We start from the raw sequence: 13,649 nt of genomic DNA, 5'->3' as shown, positions 1-13,649 counted from the left end.
AGGAGGAAGAGGAGGAGGAGAAGGAGGAGGAGGAAGAGGAGGAGAAGGAGGAGGAGAAGGAGGAAGAGGAGGAGGAGAAGGAGGAGGAGGAGGAGGAAGAGGAGAAGGAGGAGAAGGAGGAAGGAGAAGGAGGAGGAGGAAGAGGAGGAGGAAGGAGGAGGAGAAGGAGGAGGAGGAGGAGGAGGAAGAGGAGAAGGAGGAGGAGGAAGGAGAAGGAGGAGGAGGAGAAGGAAGAGGAGGAGGAGGAGGAGGAGAAGGAAGAGGAGGAGAGGTGATCCTCATGAGGTTTCTAGCTTTTATAGACAGAGTTAGAAAATTCCATAGGCAAGGACAATGATAATATGCTTATCAAAGTAACAAAAAGAGCAGGTAGGACCCTATAAGGCAGCATTCGGGAACAGGTGACCCAACCCAGGAAAGAGCCAGCATCCAAGAGGCAATTTCGACATTCCAAACCATTAGATAAAGTTACTAGACATCCCTGAACCCTGGATTCACCCATTCTCCTCATCTCTTTTGTGATAACCAGCTTTGGGGACGCCCAGATTTGTTTGTTAGCAAAGGTGGGGCATGCTACCTTTCTACTCCGTGTCTGTCTTCTCTAGAGATTTCTATGTGGCCTGTTAGCACATAGTGATTTTGTCGGGGTCAACTCTATGTAAATTTAACTATTAGAACAATTTAACTGTTAGTTGCTCTAAGGCTTCCTGGTGTGGGGGAATGGAGCAAGGTCATCCCATTGCCCCTGCAGGAGAAGTTACACTGCTGAGGTGTTTTGGGAATGAATACCATTTTGAAAGGAGAATCATGGTCTCACAAGGTTTCCACAAATATGAAAGTGACTTTTGCAAAAGACGAATGTTCCTGCAGATTTGCAAAACGGGTAATTCCATGTGGATGTGTACATATACAATTCCCATGGCTCTGCCTATTGGTCTGTCAGCTGTGCATTTACTGTATAGTCTTGTGGGTTCCAGCAACATCTGGCTAATTTTTATTATTTTATGTGTATGAGTATTTTACCTGTATGTATCCCATGCATGCAGTGCCACTGGAGGCCTCTAGAGGGCGATAATTACAGATGGTTGTAAACCACCCTGTGTGTACTGGAACCTGGGGCCTCTGGAAGCACAGCCAGTACTCTTTTTTTTTTTTTTTTTTTTTTTGCAGTTCAAAAGGTTCTACATTTTATTACTGGAGAAACCACTCCCAACTTAAACAGGATCAAGTCTCCAGGTTGAAAATGTTGAACTTCATCTTGTAACACTCATCAAGGATCACGATTCATCATAAATTGTCTTGCCATTCATTGTTGACTCCTTACAGACCCAGCTTCGTTCTCCTCCAGTGTCTTCTCTTGGAGTTGTACCTGATTTTGTTGCCAGTTTTCATCCGAATCCACTGAGGAATAGGGCAATTTTGCTTTTGTTTCTTAGCCAGGAATCGCTTGATTCTGAAAGTCTTGTGAGAAGACATGGCGAGAAGCCTAGGCGGGCAGGTGGCGCATGATGGCGAAGGAAAGGCGAAGAGCCACAGCCAGTACTCTTAAGTGCTAAGCTACCTACCTCTTCAGTTCCCCCACTCCCAGTCTTTAAAAATAGCCTACAATCATCAATATAGCTCTTGGTAATAAAATACCTACATCATTTAAAATGTGTCAGTGACCCAGAATGGCAGTGTATTCAGAAGGCAAGGCCAGCTCTTTAGTGTGTCACTGTGCACTCCAGCAAGGGTGCAGAATATCTGCATTTGGAAGACTGTGTGTCAGGGGTCAGAGACAGTGACAAACTGGTCTGACTGGTCCTGTGAACACCAAGTAGTTTCCTGCCTGACGAACCTAATAATCTCACAGATTTTTATTCTTCTATAACACAGTATGGGTCAAGAAGAAGAAGAAAATGAAATTGATCAAAGACATTGGTTCTTCTACGACTACCCTGTAGATGGATTTTAATTTGGGTTGCCAGCTCACAAAAAACAACACAGAGACTTGTTATTAATTATCAAAGCTCAGCCTATAGCTTAGGCTTCTTTCACTAGTTCTTGTAAATTAAATTAACCCATTTCTCTTCATCTATGTGTTGCCACATGACTTATGGCTTTTACCTCTCCTCCTGCATATTCTCTCTCTCTCTCTCTCTCTCTCTCTCTCTCTCTCTCCATTCAGCTGGCAACTCCACCTTTTCTTCCTCCCAGAGTTCTCTCTGTCTAGAACTAGCTGTTGGCCATTGAGCTTTTTATCAAACCAACCACAGTAATCTTCACACCGTGTGAAAGAATATTCCACCACATTACCTCTTCTCTATGCAAAGTCTTCATCTGTTCTTATAGAAACAGTCAACATTTTTAAATGCAATGTAAGACATTTTATTCATTCATCGAATCCATGCACCAACTATGAACAGAATCATTCCCCATCCATGTGCATGTGGACTACATCCCTAAAGCAGACAGACAACCATGGCTACTCTCATAGAGTTTACATTCTAGTTGGGACAGACAGATAACAAATAATAACCACAGTGGGTGAACAAATCACATATTGTTTCAGGAGTTAATGTGGGCGAGAGAAAAACAACAAAGGCAACAAAGGATTGTGTGTTTGGAGGGGTCAGGGATGAATGCTCATTTTAAAAGGGTACCTAGAGCTAGCCTCACTGTGACTATTTCAAGTCTCTAGCAGGAGAGGGAGCTAGCCCATGATAAATACAAGTCAGAAGATCCCTGCACAGTGTATGGCCAGTTCAAAGAGGAACACTGAGAGAGCCAGCATCACTGATGCAGAGGGAGCAGGAGGGAGAATAGGGGTTGGTGGTGGCAGTGGAAGGAGATGCTCACACCATGTAGGACTTTGATATGGAGCCTTGGGCAACCTTGGACAGAGATAAGGGCTCTGACTTTGTTCCAAGTGAAACGGAGAGCCTTGAAATGGTCATGGGTAGAGCGAGGATACGGGATTTAGGTTCTAAGTGGATCATTCCAACTTTTAGGCTGTGAAGATACCTCAGAAGTCTAGGGAGGAGGCCGAAGACCAACCAGGAAATGCTGAAGTCTCTATGCAAAGTGACCCAGGTATAAGGCAGCAGGAACTCAGAACTCGGTGGCAGCAGAGATGGTCGTGAGAAACAGTTGCGTGTGTTTGGAGTTATGGGCACTACAGCTGTCTGGATTAGGGTGTGAGGGATGCAGGGAGTAACCTGGGGCAATGATAAGGCTCTAAGCTGGAACTACAAGAATGGGATTGGTGTTTCCTGAAAAGGGGGAATATAGGCGCACGACAGGAAAGTCAGGAGCTCAGGTGTGGCCCGGCTTAAGGAACGCAGCCGCCAATGGGGCTGGAGAGACAGCTCAGAGCTCTTGCTGCTCTCAGAGGATGCTGGTTCGAGTCCCAGCACCCATGTTTGTAGCTCTAGTTGCAGGGGGCCCAACCTCCTCTTCTGACGTCTGTGGGGACTCCATGTGTGTGATGCTCAAGGAGCCATCTAAGAGGAAGCACCGAGCAGGCGCATAGAGATGTGGGTTTGGAGTTCAAAGGCGCATCATGATCAGAGTGGGGATTGGAAGTTTGCCTTTTCTGGAAGCCACAGGACTAGGAGAGACCGTTCTAGGGCTCCACTGGCTAGCAAAAGTTGGGGAAATCAATGGACTTATGCAGAGACGCTCATTTTCTCTAAGATGCTAAGAAAGGTGGAATTGCTGAAAGTACAAGGGCTGCTGGGTAACTATTTTCTAAAGGCCTCACAAGTTTGTTTGTTTGTTTTTAACTCAGGGGATCAAATTACATGTTTAAATTTTACTTTTCACAACCATGAGATGAACTTTTGTTCAGGAGTCACAGGTCTCTGTGAGGAGAACTCACAAACGCCTAGGTGAGCAGCAACACAGAGTTCCTTGTGTGAGTGGGCATAAGCGCATTCAAAACAAACCAAAATCCAAAACCAGACAAAAATAAAAAGGAAAGCCAGAAAGACTGTCAGAGTCCTCTGGAAGCCAGGTTCCGGGTCCTCGGAGCTTACCCAATAAGAGAAGGAAAGGAAGACACTTGGTGAGAGGAGCCCTAGTCAATCCTGTACACCCTGAGGGCACTAGCAGACCTTGGTGCAGTAGGGTGCAGCGCCTGACCTGCACTAACAGGAGCCTGAGGCCTTCCCACTGCTCCCACCTCACAACAACGAAGGTGTTTGAACTGCGGGTGAGTAGGGTGAGTCAGCTGCATTCTTCCACTAAGCTGTGGAAGGTCAAGATGGCTCCATCCATATTTAAGTAGAAAGGCAGCTGTCCTTCAGGAGGGAGGCTGGAAGCTTCTGGAAAACTCCCACACCTTTGCTCCACGGTGGAGCCTCCTTCCTCTGCCCTCTGCGACCCTAACCACTAGGAAGATTTTGGCGAAGAATTCAGCAGTATTCGGTTTGCCCTCAGAAAGTAAGTGCTCATAAAGGAACTCACTCTGCTGCTGCCAATGGTCAGCAACCCAGATACTGTATGCACTTGCTGTATCCCCTAGGCTCACCAGTGAGGTGACCTAAAACCTCAGTCACCACCGTGGGCCTTGTGACTAGAAGCCTGCCATCTCCTGTTTCTACTGGGGTCCTTTGTTCTTCATGGGGAGGATATTCTCTCTCTCTCTCTCTCTCTCTCTCTCTCTCTCTCTCTCTCTCTCTCTCTCTCTCACACACACACACACACACACACACACACGCAGAGGTCTGTGAAGTGTGAAGTCACATATGTTGTATGCTGGTGAACCAATTGCTCCCACACTTCAAATTCTCTTACAAGTAGAAGTGGTGGTGGCAGTCCCGTGTGCCTACAGACCCATCTTTTTTAACAGTCGCCCAAGGAAGTCCTACCGCTGCTGGTATCCACGTGGCTGCTGTGACTGCTCACGAAGCCATCCATGGGACAGTGAAGCAGGTGCCTTCATGAAGTCCTGTAACTAATTCTTGGAAAGCCATAGAAGGACTTGTTCAGAGCCCTGTTAAATCAAAAGCAGGCTTCCTGCCGGCCCGCCCTGACGGAGCCCTGACAGTGTCGGCCAGATAATGAGCCAGACTCAAGGAAATCCTGGCAACCCTTCAATCCTCCAGCAATAGCACCCAGGGGCACGCGAGGTACAAATGGTATGTGTGGACCAACCCTGGTGCCTAGGCCACTGCTCCTGTGAGACAGGGAGACCCTGGACCATCTTTACCTCCTTATTGGTCAAGACTGCTTGGCTCCACATGACCTCATTAACTCTTATGTTGGCTGGCTCGTTCCCATAAACACACTTCAGAAAGAAGTGTGAATGGGACCAGCCTATCATGAAGCCAGGGCAGACCAGTCAAGTTGGCAGGTGAGCCAGTTGTATGTCCAAGTGCACTTTGGATAATAATAACTGTCCCGAGTGACACTTGTTTCGGTGGGGCCTGGCCACTGTGCACCTGTTCTCCCAAGAACTCTAACGTGTCATTTCCTTAAAGTGCAGATTTGCAGCTGGAGCGGGTCTCCGTCTCTGACACACATACCTGTCCCCTAGACATATTTTACACACTCTGGAGACATTTTTAGTTATCACCACCCAGGAAGGAAGTGTGCGCTTCTGCTTGCATCCAATGGCAGAGGCCAAGGATTCGGCTGAACTCCCTATAGCACAACAAACGGTGTCTTGACTTAAAGAAAACCTTGTCCATCTCAAAGTGCCGGTTATGTGAGACTGAGAAACCTGGTCTCCCCATGATGTGGGAGTGTCATATATCAATGTGTTGATTTCATTGGTTAATTAATAAAGAAATTGCTTGGCCTGATAGGTTAGAACACAGGTGGGTGGAGTAAACAGAACAGAATGCTGGGGGGGATACAGCAACTGCAACCTCCATGCCACATTATCAAACGCCACCACTGCCTTTCTAGATCTCACACGTGACGGAAGAGCAGGTCGTCTCTGTACACACACTGTATTCCAAGAACTGGGAAAGCCAGAGCAACAAGGACAACAAGGACGACAAGAACGACAAGGACGACAAGGACAATAAGGACAACAAGGACAACAAGAACGACAAGGACAACAAAGACAACAAGAACGACAAGGACAACAAGGATAACAAGAACGACAAGGACGACCAATCACAACGACACAAGTTTCACTCGACACCGAGAAAGCAAACGATGCCAGATAACTACACATCCTGAAAGTTAACAGTGCTACAACGAAGGGTGGACAGGTGAAGCAGAACCCAAAGGAAGAAAATGAGTGGGGTTTACCAGGACTAAAAACACTAGCAGTCTCAGGCTGGGACATTAGTCGAGTTGTGAAGGGAGATGCTATGGACATTAACACAGATCCGCCTGAGGACTGACCTCTGTGGAGCTGGCAGAGATACGAGCCTAGTCCACCTGTGTAACATGAGGGCATGCTAGTTGGGGTTTCTGTCCTGCCCAGTTCCCATAGCCAGTAAACCCCAAAGAAAATCACACAAAGGTCTCCGTAAGTTATAAAACTGATTGGCCCATTAGCTCAGGCTTCTTATTAGCTCTTATCACGTATATTAACCCATTATTCTTATCTATGTTAGTCACATGGCTCAGTACTTTTTCAGTGAGACAGGTCGCATCCTGCTTCTTTGGTGATCTGGGCAGGAATGGGAGGAATGGGCTTCCTCCTTCCCAGCATTCTCCTGTTCTCGTTGTTCCACCTATACTTCCTGCCTGGCCAATCAGCATTTACTTAAAACATGATTGACAGAATACAGACAATTCTCCCACACCACACCTGCCTTCACTGGAGCTAGGTGGTAGAGCTGAATGGTCTTAGCCAAATCTTCTTAGCCTCAGTTTGCACACCTTTAAGATGGATATAGTATGATGGACTATTCTATACAATACCTTCTAGTATGCTTTTTCCTGCTGTGATAAACACCATGCCCAGATGCAACTTTGGAAGGAAAGAGTGTGTTTCACCTTGCAGGTTACAGCCCATTACTGAGAGAAGCCAAGGCAAGAACAGAAACCATAGAGGGATCCTTCTTCCCAGGCTCATGTTCTTCTACCTTTTATAAAGGGACCAGATCTACCTGCCTAGGGATGGTAAAGCCCACAGTGAACTTGCCCTTTCTACATCAATTAAAAACCAAGAAAATGCTCCCACAGACATGCCCACAGGGCATTTTAACAGAGGAAATTCTTCAACCGAGGTTCCCTCTTCCCAGGTGTGTCAAATTGACCCAAGATTGGCCAATGCATATATATATATATATATATATATATATATATATATATATCAGGGTATATATCCTAAATACATACATAATGGATATATGTAATCTCAAAAAAAACCCTTCTACCTCATGGGGATGCTTTTAAAAATAAGTGTAAAAACCAATATAAATAAAAGGTTTCATGTGGGCTGGCAATAAGTCTCAGTGACTGTGCTGGCTAGATTTTTGTCAACTTTGCAGAGGAACCTGAGAGAAGGGATCCTCATCTGAGACAATGCCTCCATAGATGGGGATGCAGGCAGACCTGCAGAGCATTTTCTCAATGAGTGATCCACAGGGGAGGGACCAGTTCATCATGGGTGGTGCCATTCCTGGGCTGGTGGTCCGGGTCCTAGAAGAAGGCAGGTTTAGTGCGTGTGAGTGTGTGGTTGCCACACAGCATTGTTCCTAGAGTCTGTTCCCAGACATTGCAACTGGAGCTGTTAGCTTGAAATTAAAGTGGGTTTTTTGAGGTTAGTTTTCAAAAGAAAAAGAAAGAAAGAAAGAAAGAAAGAAAGAAAGGAAGGAAGGAAGGAAGGAAGGAAGGAAGGAAGGAAGAAAGAAAGAAAGAAAGAAAGAAAGAAAGAAAGAAAGAAAGAAAGCAGGCTCAGTAGGCCATGAGGAGCAAGCCAGTAAACAGTAAGTGGAGATAAACTCTTTTCCTTACCAAGTTGCTTTTGATCATGGTGTTTATCATAGCAACAGAAACCCAACTCTGAAGTGGATAGAGGTTCTTACCACTAAGCCTGAAACACAATATTTTAGCATGCTGCCTGTATTAGTTACTTTTTATACCAAAATGCCCAAGAGAGCAGCTTTCAAGGAGGAAGGATTCATCTTGACTCATGGTTTCAGAGGGTTCTTTCCCTCTGGAGAAGTGGAGGCCTGCCCTGAACACTGTCGGGACATTCCGTGAAGTAAGAACTCGGAAAGAACAGAAGGCAAACAAGGAGAAGCCAACTCAGTTCCAGTACCCGCTTTCTCTGCATGAGGAGACTGGCTCTTCTCCTCCAAGCTCTGTCCATCATGAAGGACTGAACCCTCCAAAGCCATGAGCCAAAATGAATACTACCTGCTTGGAAGCTGGTCTCTCTGAGATTTTAATCAGAGCTACACAAAATTAACCAATACACAGTGCATGCTAAACTATTATTCCTTGAGTTTTTCAAAATAAGAATTTAGCTTTAAAATATAGAAATCCCTAAGATGATAGTCTACTTAACAAGAACTCAATAATTATCAACCCCCAACAACGATTCGCCCCTATATTCATAAAACCCTTTCAATTAGAGATGGCTTCCACAGCTTCCAGCCAGAATTCCATCTCTCGATGAAAGACCTTCATCATTTCTCCAGGTTGTATTTTAAAGGGTCTTACCTATAAATGAAACCAACAGATTCGTTGTTCCATGTTTGAAACCAAGCCTTTTGTCTCTTTGTTCTCAGATTCCAAATTCATTCTATGCTTCTAGGAAACAGTGCAGGCTGGAGTTATATTTATAGCTCTGGCTATTGTAAGCAAGTGGAAGTACCTGGTTCCCAACGCTGCTCCTGGTGCAAATATCTCCAGGGGAAGGAGATTCTTTCAAGGACAAAGTGAGGTAGTGGCTCCGCAGTTTTTCCCATCACCCACTCCCTGTAATTAGGTCTGGTTTTGCATCCTGATTAGATGCTTTGGCTCAGTGGAAAATGATACCTATCATCTGCTTTAATGCTGACCTGTAATATTTCATTCACATTTTAAATATTTTATCATCTGTGACGCCTATGAGTTTTTCTCCTTCTGTCCCCACCTCCATAAGCATTGATTCTGTATTTTGCCAAAAGGTGAGAAAACCTCCCTTCCTGTTGGCACGTTTGCTGAGAATCTGACTTCCATTTTCTCCCCACAAAAGAAGCATCCAGAGTAATTTAATTATGTAGTTTATTTTTAAAGGGACAAAGAAAGAACTAGGGATCATCTTTTACTTAAATTAAGCTTTGCTTGCCCTTAGAGCATCTGCTTTTCTCATTCCTTCAGTTATCAAAATAGGTGGCCTCATCTCAGAGAAAATGAACGCACTTGGTTTCCCCCGCTATAATGTCACAGATTTTATGGTACACTGTTTCCCTTTGTCAGACAGAAATAGAGTCCATAACTTCAAATGCTGTCGGAAGGAAATAAATATGCTCTGTGGGGAAAACAGCAACCCTCAGACAGTTCAGTTGCAGAATAAATTCTGTATCTTCCAGCAGACACAGCCTGCACATAGCAGGGCCCCCATCATTGCCCAATTCCCTAACAGACGCCGCTTCTGCATGCATGTTCAGAAGACACAGAGGTGTTCTCTGCCAACTGAATTTCAATGCAATAGAAAAAATTTGGAAGGAATTTATGTAATAATTATATTGTCAAAAGCCGAAGTAAATGTGTATATCCAGAGAAGGTAAGTGTCCAGATGAGAAAGAAATGTTCTTGAAATCCCGTCCAGGGTCATCCAGAGGTCCAGAGCCACACAGCCATCTTCTACACACAAACACACACACACATACATACGCACACACACACCTGAGGACTCAATCTCCCAGGAGCCCCTGCTGTCTAGATACATGCATAACGTTTTGACATACAGCTGCTGATTTAAGTGCCTTCTTTAACTACAGATGGAGGCTGAAGCCGGTTGGAGTGGTGCTCCCTTCCCACAAAACGAAAGAATGGTGTCAGTCCAGCCTTTTCTTCTCCTCTGCCCCAAGGACATACCTGAATTGTGGGAACTGCAGCCCTGAGTTGATATCCCTGCCCCCATTTGAGGTGCTTATCTGCAAGGAAAGCATAATAAATTCCCTCTGCTCCTGGAGCGGGGAAGGAAGGAATTTTGAGTGCATGGTGACCATTCCTTGATCCCTGCCAGGGTCAGGCTACAGTCCCTTCGCAGCCCCCTCCTCATTTGGTGCCATGGTATGAAGCCACCCCCAGTAAGACAATAAAGGGAAGCTGTTCCACCTCAGCCTCATGCTCTGTGCATTCATTCAACCTGGACACCCTCCGCTGAGACTCTTGGTTCCAGCCCATGCTGGCGTGGCATCTGGAAGTCCCACTGAGATCGGAAAGTGAGGTACAGTGGACTGGGTCGTCCCATAGGCTGACCAGGATGAATTGGGGAGATATATAAAAAAAATTAATTAAGAAATGGAAAATATCCCGGGTAAATGGGAGTTAAAGTTTCAGTTAAAGAGATTATTGAAAGAGCAGGGAGCAGCTGTAAAAACTAGATTTTGGAAGATTTTCTTAAAACTATAGAGACGTGGAGTCCCTGGTTCATCACCAGTGGAGCCCTCAATATTTCTGAATGGGAACAGGTCCGCGGGGATCTTCAGAAAACGTTGAGAAAGGAGGGCCCTGAAGTCCTACCAATGGCCACGTTCTCCCTTTGGAGACTGATCAGGGATGCTTTGCTTACAGAGAAAGTCCCGGTTAAGCAGGCTTTGGAAGCAACAAAAGAGGTGTTATCTGAGATTCAAGACAGTGAGACTAAGGCGTCCCTTTGTTCTGATATTGCCTCTGACACGGAGGCCGAACTGCTCTCTCAGCCTGCTGAGGGGAGGCCCGATAAGGTAGAAGAGAGAAAGATTAAAAGAAAGTGAAAACCTCCAGACAAGGGGGAGGGAAGTGAATCCCAGGACGGAGTTTCCTCTCAGAGCTTAGGGGCTCATCCCAAGCAAAGTTCTTCAGTGCAAATGCGCCTCTACCCTTCTTTGTCTGATTTTGAAGAGAGCTTGGGGGAATCAACAGGTTTAGAAGAAGAAGTTTTTTTTTTTCACATTAAAAAAATAGGTTTAATGCAGGTGATTCATCTCATAAAGAATTTAACAGGCACTCAGGACACTGGGCAGCTGGGTGTGCAATGGGTGACAAGGTCCTGTCATCTTTCCCACCACCAGCCCTCAGACACACCCACTGTCACCCAGCAAATGGGGCTTCAGGCTGCTCTGAGGAACATGAGCTAATAAACAAAGAACAAAGCTGCTTTGGGGGAAGTGTTATTTAGTGCAAACAATTTTCTGCAGCAAGCAAGCAGCGGGGGGTCCACTGGGAAGGTACCTCACCTGCTGTCTGGGGAGGCAGACAGACTTCCTCCTTGAGCCCTCCCGCCTAGAACAATGGGCACAGTTGGCTACAAGTAAAAGAGCGAGGTGTCAGTCCTGCATCTTTGCTTTCCCTGCTTGGGTTTCTTCAAGTTTCTCTTCATCGGAACACAGCTGGTTTTCCTGGCAAGGTCGCATCAAAGGGGCCGTCCCCATGCCCAGGTGTGGGGTGACAATTTGGGGTGAAGCATGTGTTGGCAGGATCTGCTCAGGGTCCTGCTCCTGCAGTTACTACTCAAAGCACTTCACTTGTCACCCAGGCCCCTGTCACCAGTGAGAGCCACAACCCACTCTTGACAGAGGCCAAAGGTAGTCAGGTGCTCCCTTCCTTTTTTATCTCACAAACCCGGGCCTGACAGCCATGTGGGGAAGGTGCAGCTAGCTCGTCCAGGCTGCCCGCTGGGCTGGTAAATGCCACCGAGGAGGCACAATCTGTTTGCTCCTCCTGTCTTCCACAGGTAATTTACCCTAGCCTCTGGGAGGCTGCTGGAGGCTTCCATCCCTCAGAGACAGTCACAGCTCCTCCCAGTGCTAAGGGGAAGTGGCCTCCCTAGGTTCCTTCAGTGTGTGGAGCTCCAGCATGGCCTGACACAGACCTGCCCAGAGTACGGACCAGTCCCTGCTCTGGAGTCCAAGCCTGGTGTCTGTGCTCTCTTGTATCAGGGACGGGTCAACGCCATATATGGGGTCCTGCTGGATGGCACCTATGCAAACCAAGGTGACCCTGAGACCTGCCTTGGGGTACAAGATGGACACAGTCACCTGGTGACAGCAAAGAGTGCTCCATGGGCTTGGGATCAAGCAGCTCAGAAGGGGGCACAACTAGGGGCAGTAGCAGGTCTGGGTCCCTGAGGCTAGCACCAGGATCAGGGCACATAAAGGGGCTGTGCAGCCCAGAAGCACCCTTGTGTGTCCCACTGGTTGAGCTGGATAGTGAGGATGTCACACAGAAGGTCTCCAGGTGCAGAGAGGACAGACGGCCCCCCCACTGGACAACCTGAAACCGTACAGGCAACCAGAGGCGAGAAGCTAAGAGGGATGTCACACGTTTGGGAAACTGCACAGGAAGAGTAGCGCAGAAGCCACCAGGGAGATGTGGTGTCCCCATCACAGAGTAGTCTCAGCCCTTTTCGCTCCTCAGTGGGAGTGTGTGCTTCAGGCCTTACCTTTGGAATGGGGCAAAAAGAGGCCCCTACCAGCCCCATCCTTCAAGGAAAGAAATGTGGCACAATCAAGAGCCCCATGGAGGCTGGGTCCTCACATGTCCACAAAGACCATGAAGCACCAGCCCAGACCCCCAACTAGCAGCATGGTCACATGGATGCCGTAGATGAGCAGCTCGTTCATGAGGCGGAAGTCCACACGCCTCCGCCCCAGCAGCAGCAGCAGCACCGACAGCTTGAGCTGGAAACGCAGCAGCACGCGGACTCCCAGGTACTGCAGGCAGAAGAGCGTGGCCAGAGCGCCCCAGAGGGCCGCTGTGAAGAGGCTGCAGCTGAAGTAGAGCAGGAAGCGGATAAAGCCGTAGAGCCAGCGGGTCTTGACGTACACATCGAAGTTGTTGTACTTGGTGCGGGCCAGGTGAGAGGTCCTCACTGGCCCGCAGGCTGCATGCAGGCAGGTGGTGTGCGGGCCGTGGAAGGAGCGCACCCGCCGCGGGATGGGCATGACCGGCATTGGGCCCGGGCAGCAGGGCTAGTTTGCAGTGGGAACGCAGCGTCCAGATGGCTGGCATAGGTGTCATCAGCACCTAGGAGCCCTCAGCCGAGCCTTGGGGGAGGTGTCGGCCCGGTGCCCTCTCCGCGGCGGTGCCGGTGTCCGGAACCATGCGGCAGGCCGACGGCGCTGGGGACCGGGCCCGCGGGCGAGCCTGTGCCCCGGGATTACGATGCTGGGGCGGGCTCATGCCGCCGAAGATGGGGTCACTTCGCGCGGCTCTTCAATTGCCCCCGGCAGGTGCCGACCCGGAGGGGTGGGCGCGCCCGGGCCGGGCCGGAGGCATTTGTCCCCAAGAAGTTTTGGAGGGAGAAATCGCAGCGCTGCAGCGGGAATTACGCAGGGCCCATTTAAAAGAAAAGACAAAGGGGACCTCTGGGGAGCAGGACAAGCCCTCTCCCTATCCTCTTTCTGACCAGTTCAGGACCTCTCCGGCCCCTCCCATTTGGTTGGGCTCTGAGGAGGCTCGGCTAGGAGGAGGCTCCCCAAGGAGGCATTAGGTGGTACCTAGTGATTGCCCCTGTTATAAAAATTCCTGACCCTAACAATCCAGGACAGGGTTGCTAGTCCTTC

At 48.0% G+C, this 13,649-nt stretch overlaps 2 protein-coding genes across 2 annotated transcripts; both read right to left on the bottom strand.

The window, feature by feature from the left end:
• Positions 1-1,168: 1,168 nt before the first annotated feature.
• On the bottom strand, positions 1,169-1,517 carry LOC130885569 (60S ribosomal protein L39-like). Its single transcript, XM_057787102.1, has one exon. The coding sequence runs from the start codon at positions 1,474-1,476 to the stop codon at positions 1,321-1,323; it is 156 nt and encodes a 51-aa protein (XP_057643085.1). The 5' UTR covers positions 1,477-1,517; the 3' UTR covers positions 1,169-1,320.
• Positions 1,518-12,346: 10,829 nt separating this feature from the next.
• Positions 12,347-13,359, bottom strand: LOC130878779 (transmembrane protein 250-like). The gene has a single exon (XM_057776900.1). The coding sequence runs from the start codon at positions 13,035-13,037 to the stop codon at positions 12,618-12,620; it is 420 nt and encodes a 139-aa protein (XP_057632883.1). The 5' UTR covers positions 13,038-13,359; the 3' UTR covers positions 12,347-12,617.
• Between the last annotated feature and the right edge of the window lie 290 nt (positions 13,360-13,649).

The sequence above is a fragment of the Chionomys nivalis genome, chromosome 1, assembly GCF_950005125.1.
Source record: "Chionomys nivalis chromosome 1, mChiNiv1.1, whole genome shotgun sequence".
In the NCBI taxonomy this organism is placed as follows: domain Eukaryota; kingdom Metazoa; phylum Chordata; class Mammalia; order Rodentia; family Cricetidae; genus Chionomys; species Chionomys nivalis.
The sequence above is the reverse complement of the archived record's forward strand: the minus strand, read 5'-3'. Positions and strand labels throughout refer to the sequence as shown.

What these genes read in the sequence shown, in the direction of transcription:
- LOC130878779 (XM_057776900.1), bottom strand. Translation starts at nt 13,037, where the DNA reads ATGCCGGTCATGCCCATCCCGCGGCGGGTGCGCTCCTTCCACGGCCCG.
- LOC130885569 (XM_057787102.1), bottom strand. Translation starts at nt 1,476, where the DNA reads ATGTCTTCTCACAAGACTTTCAGAATCAAGCGATTCCTGGCTAAGAAA.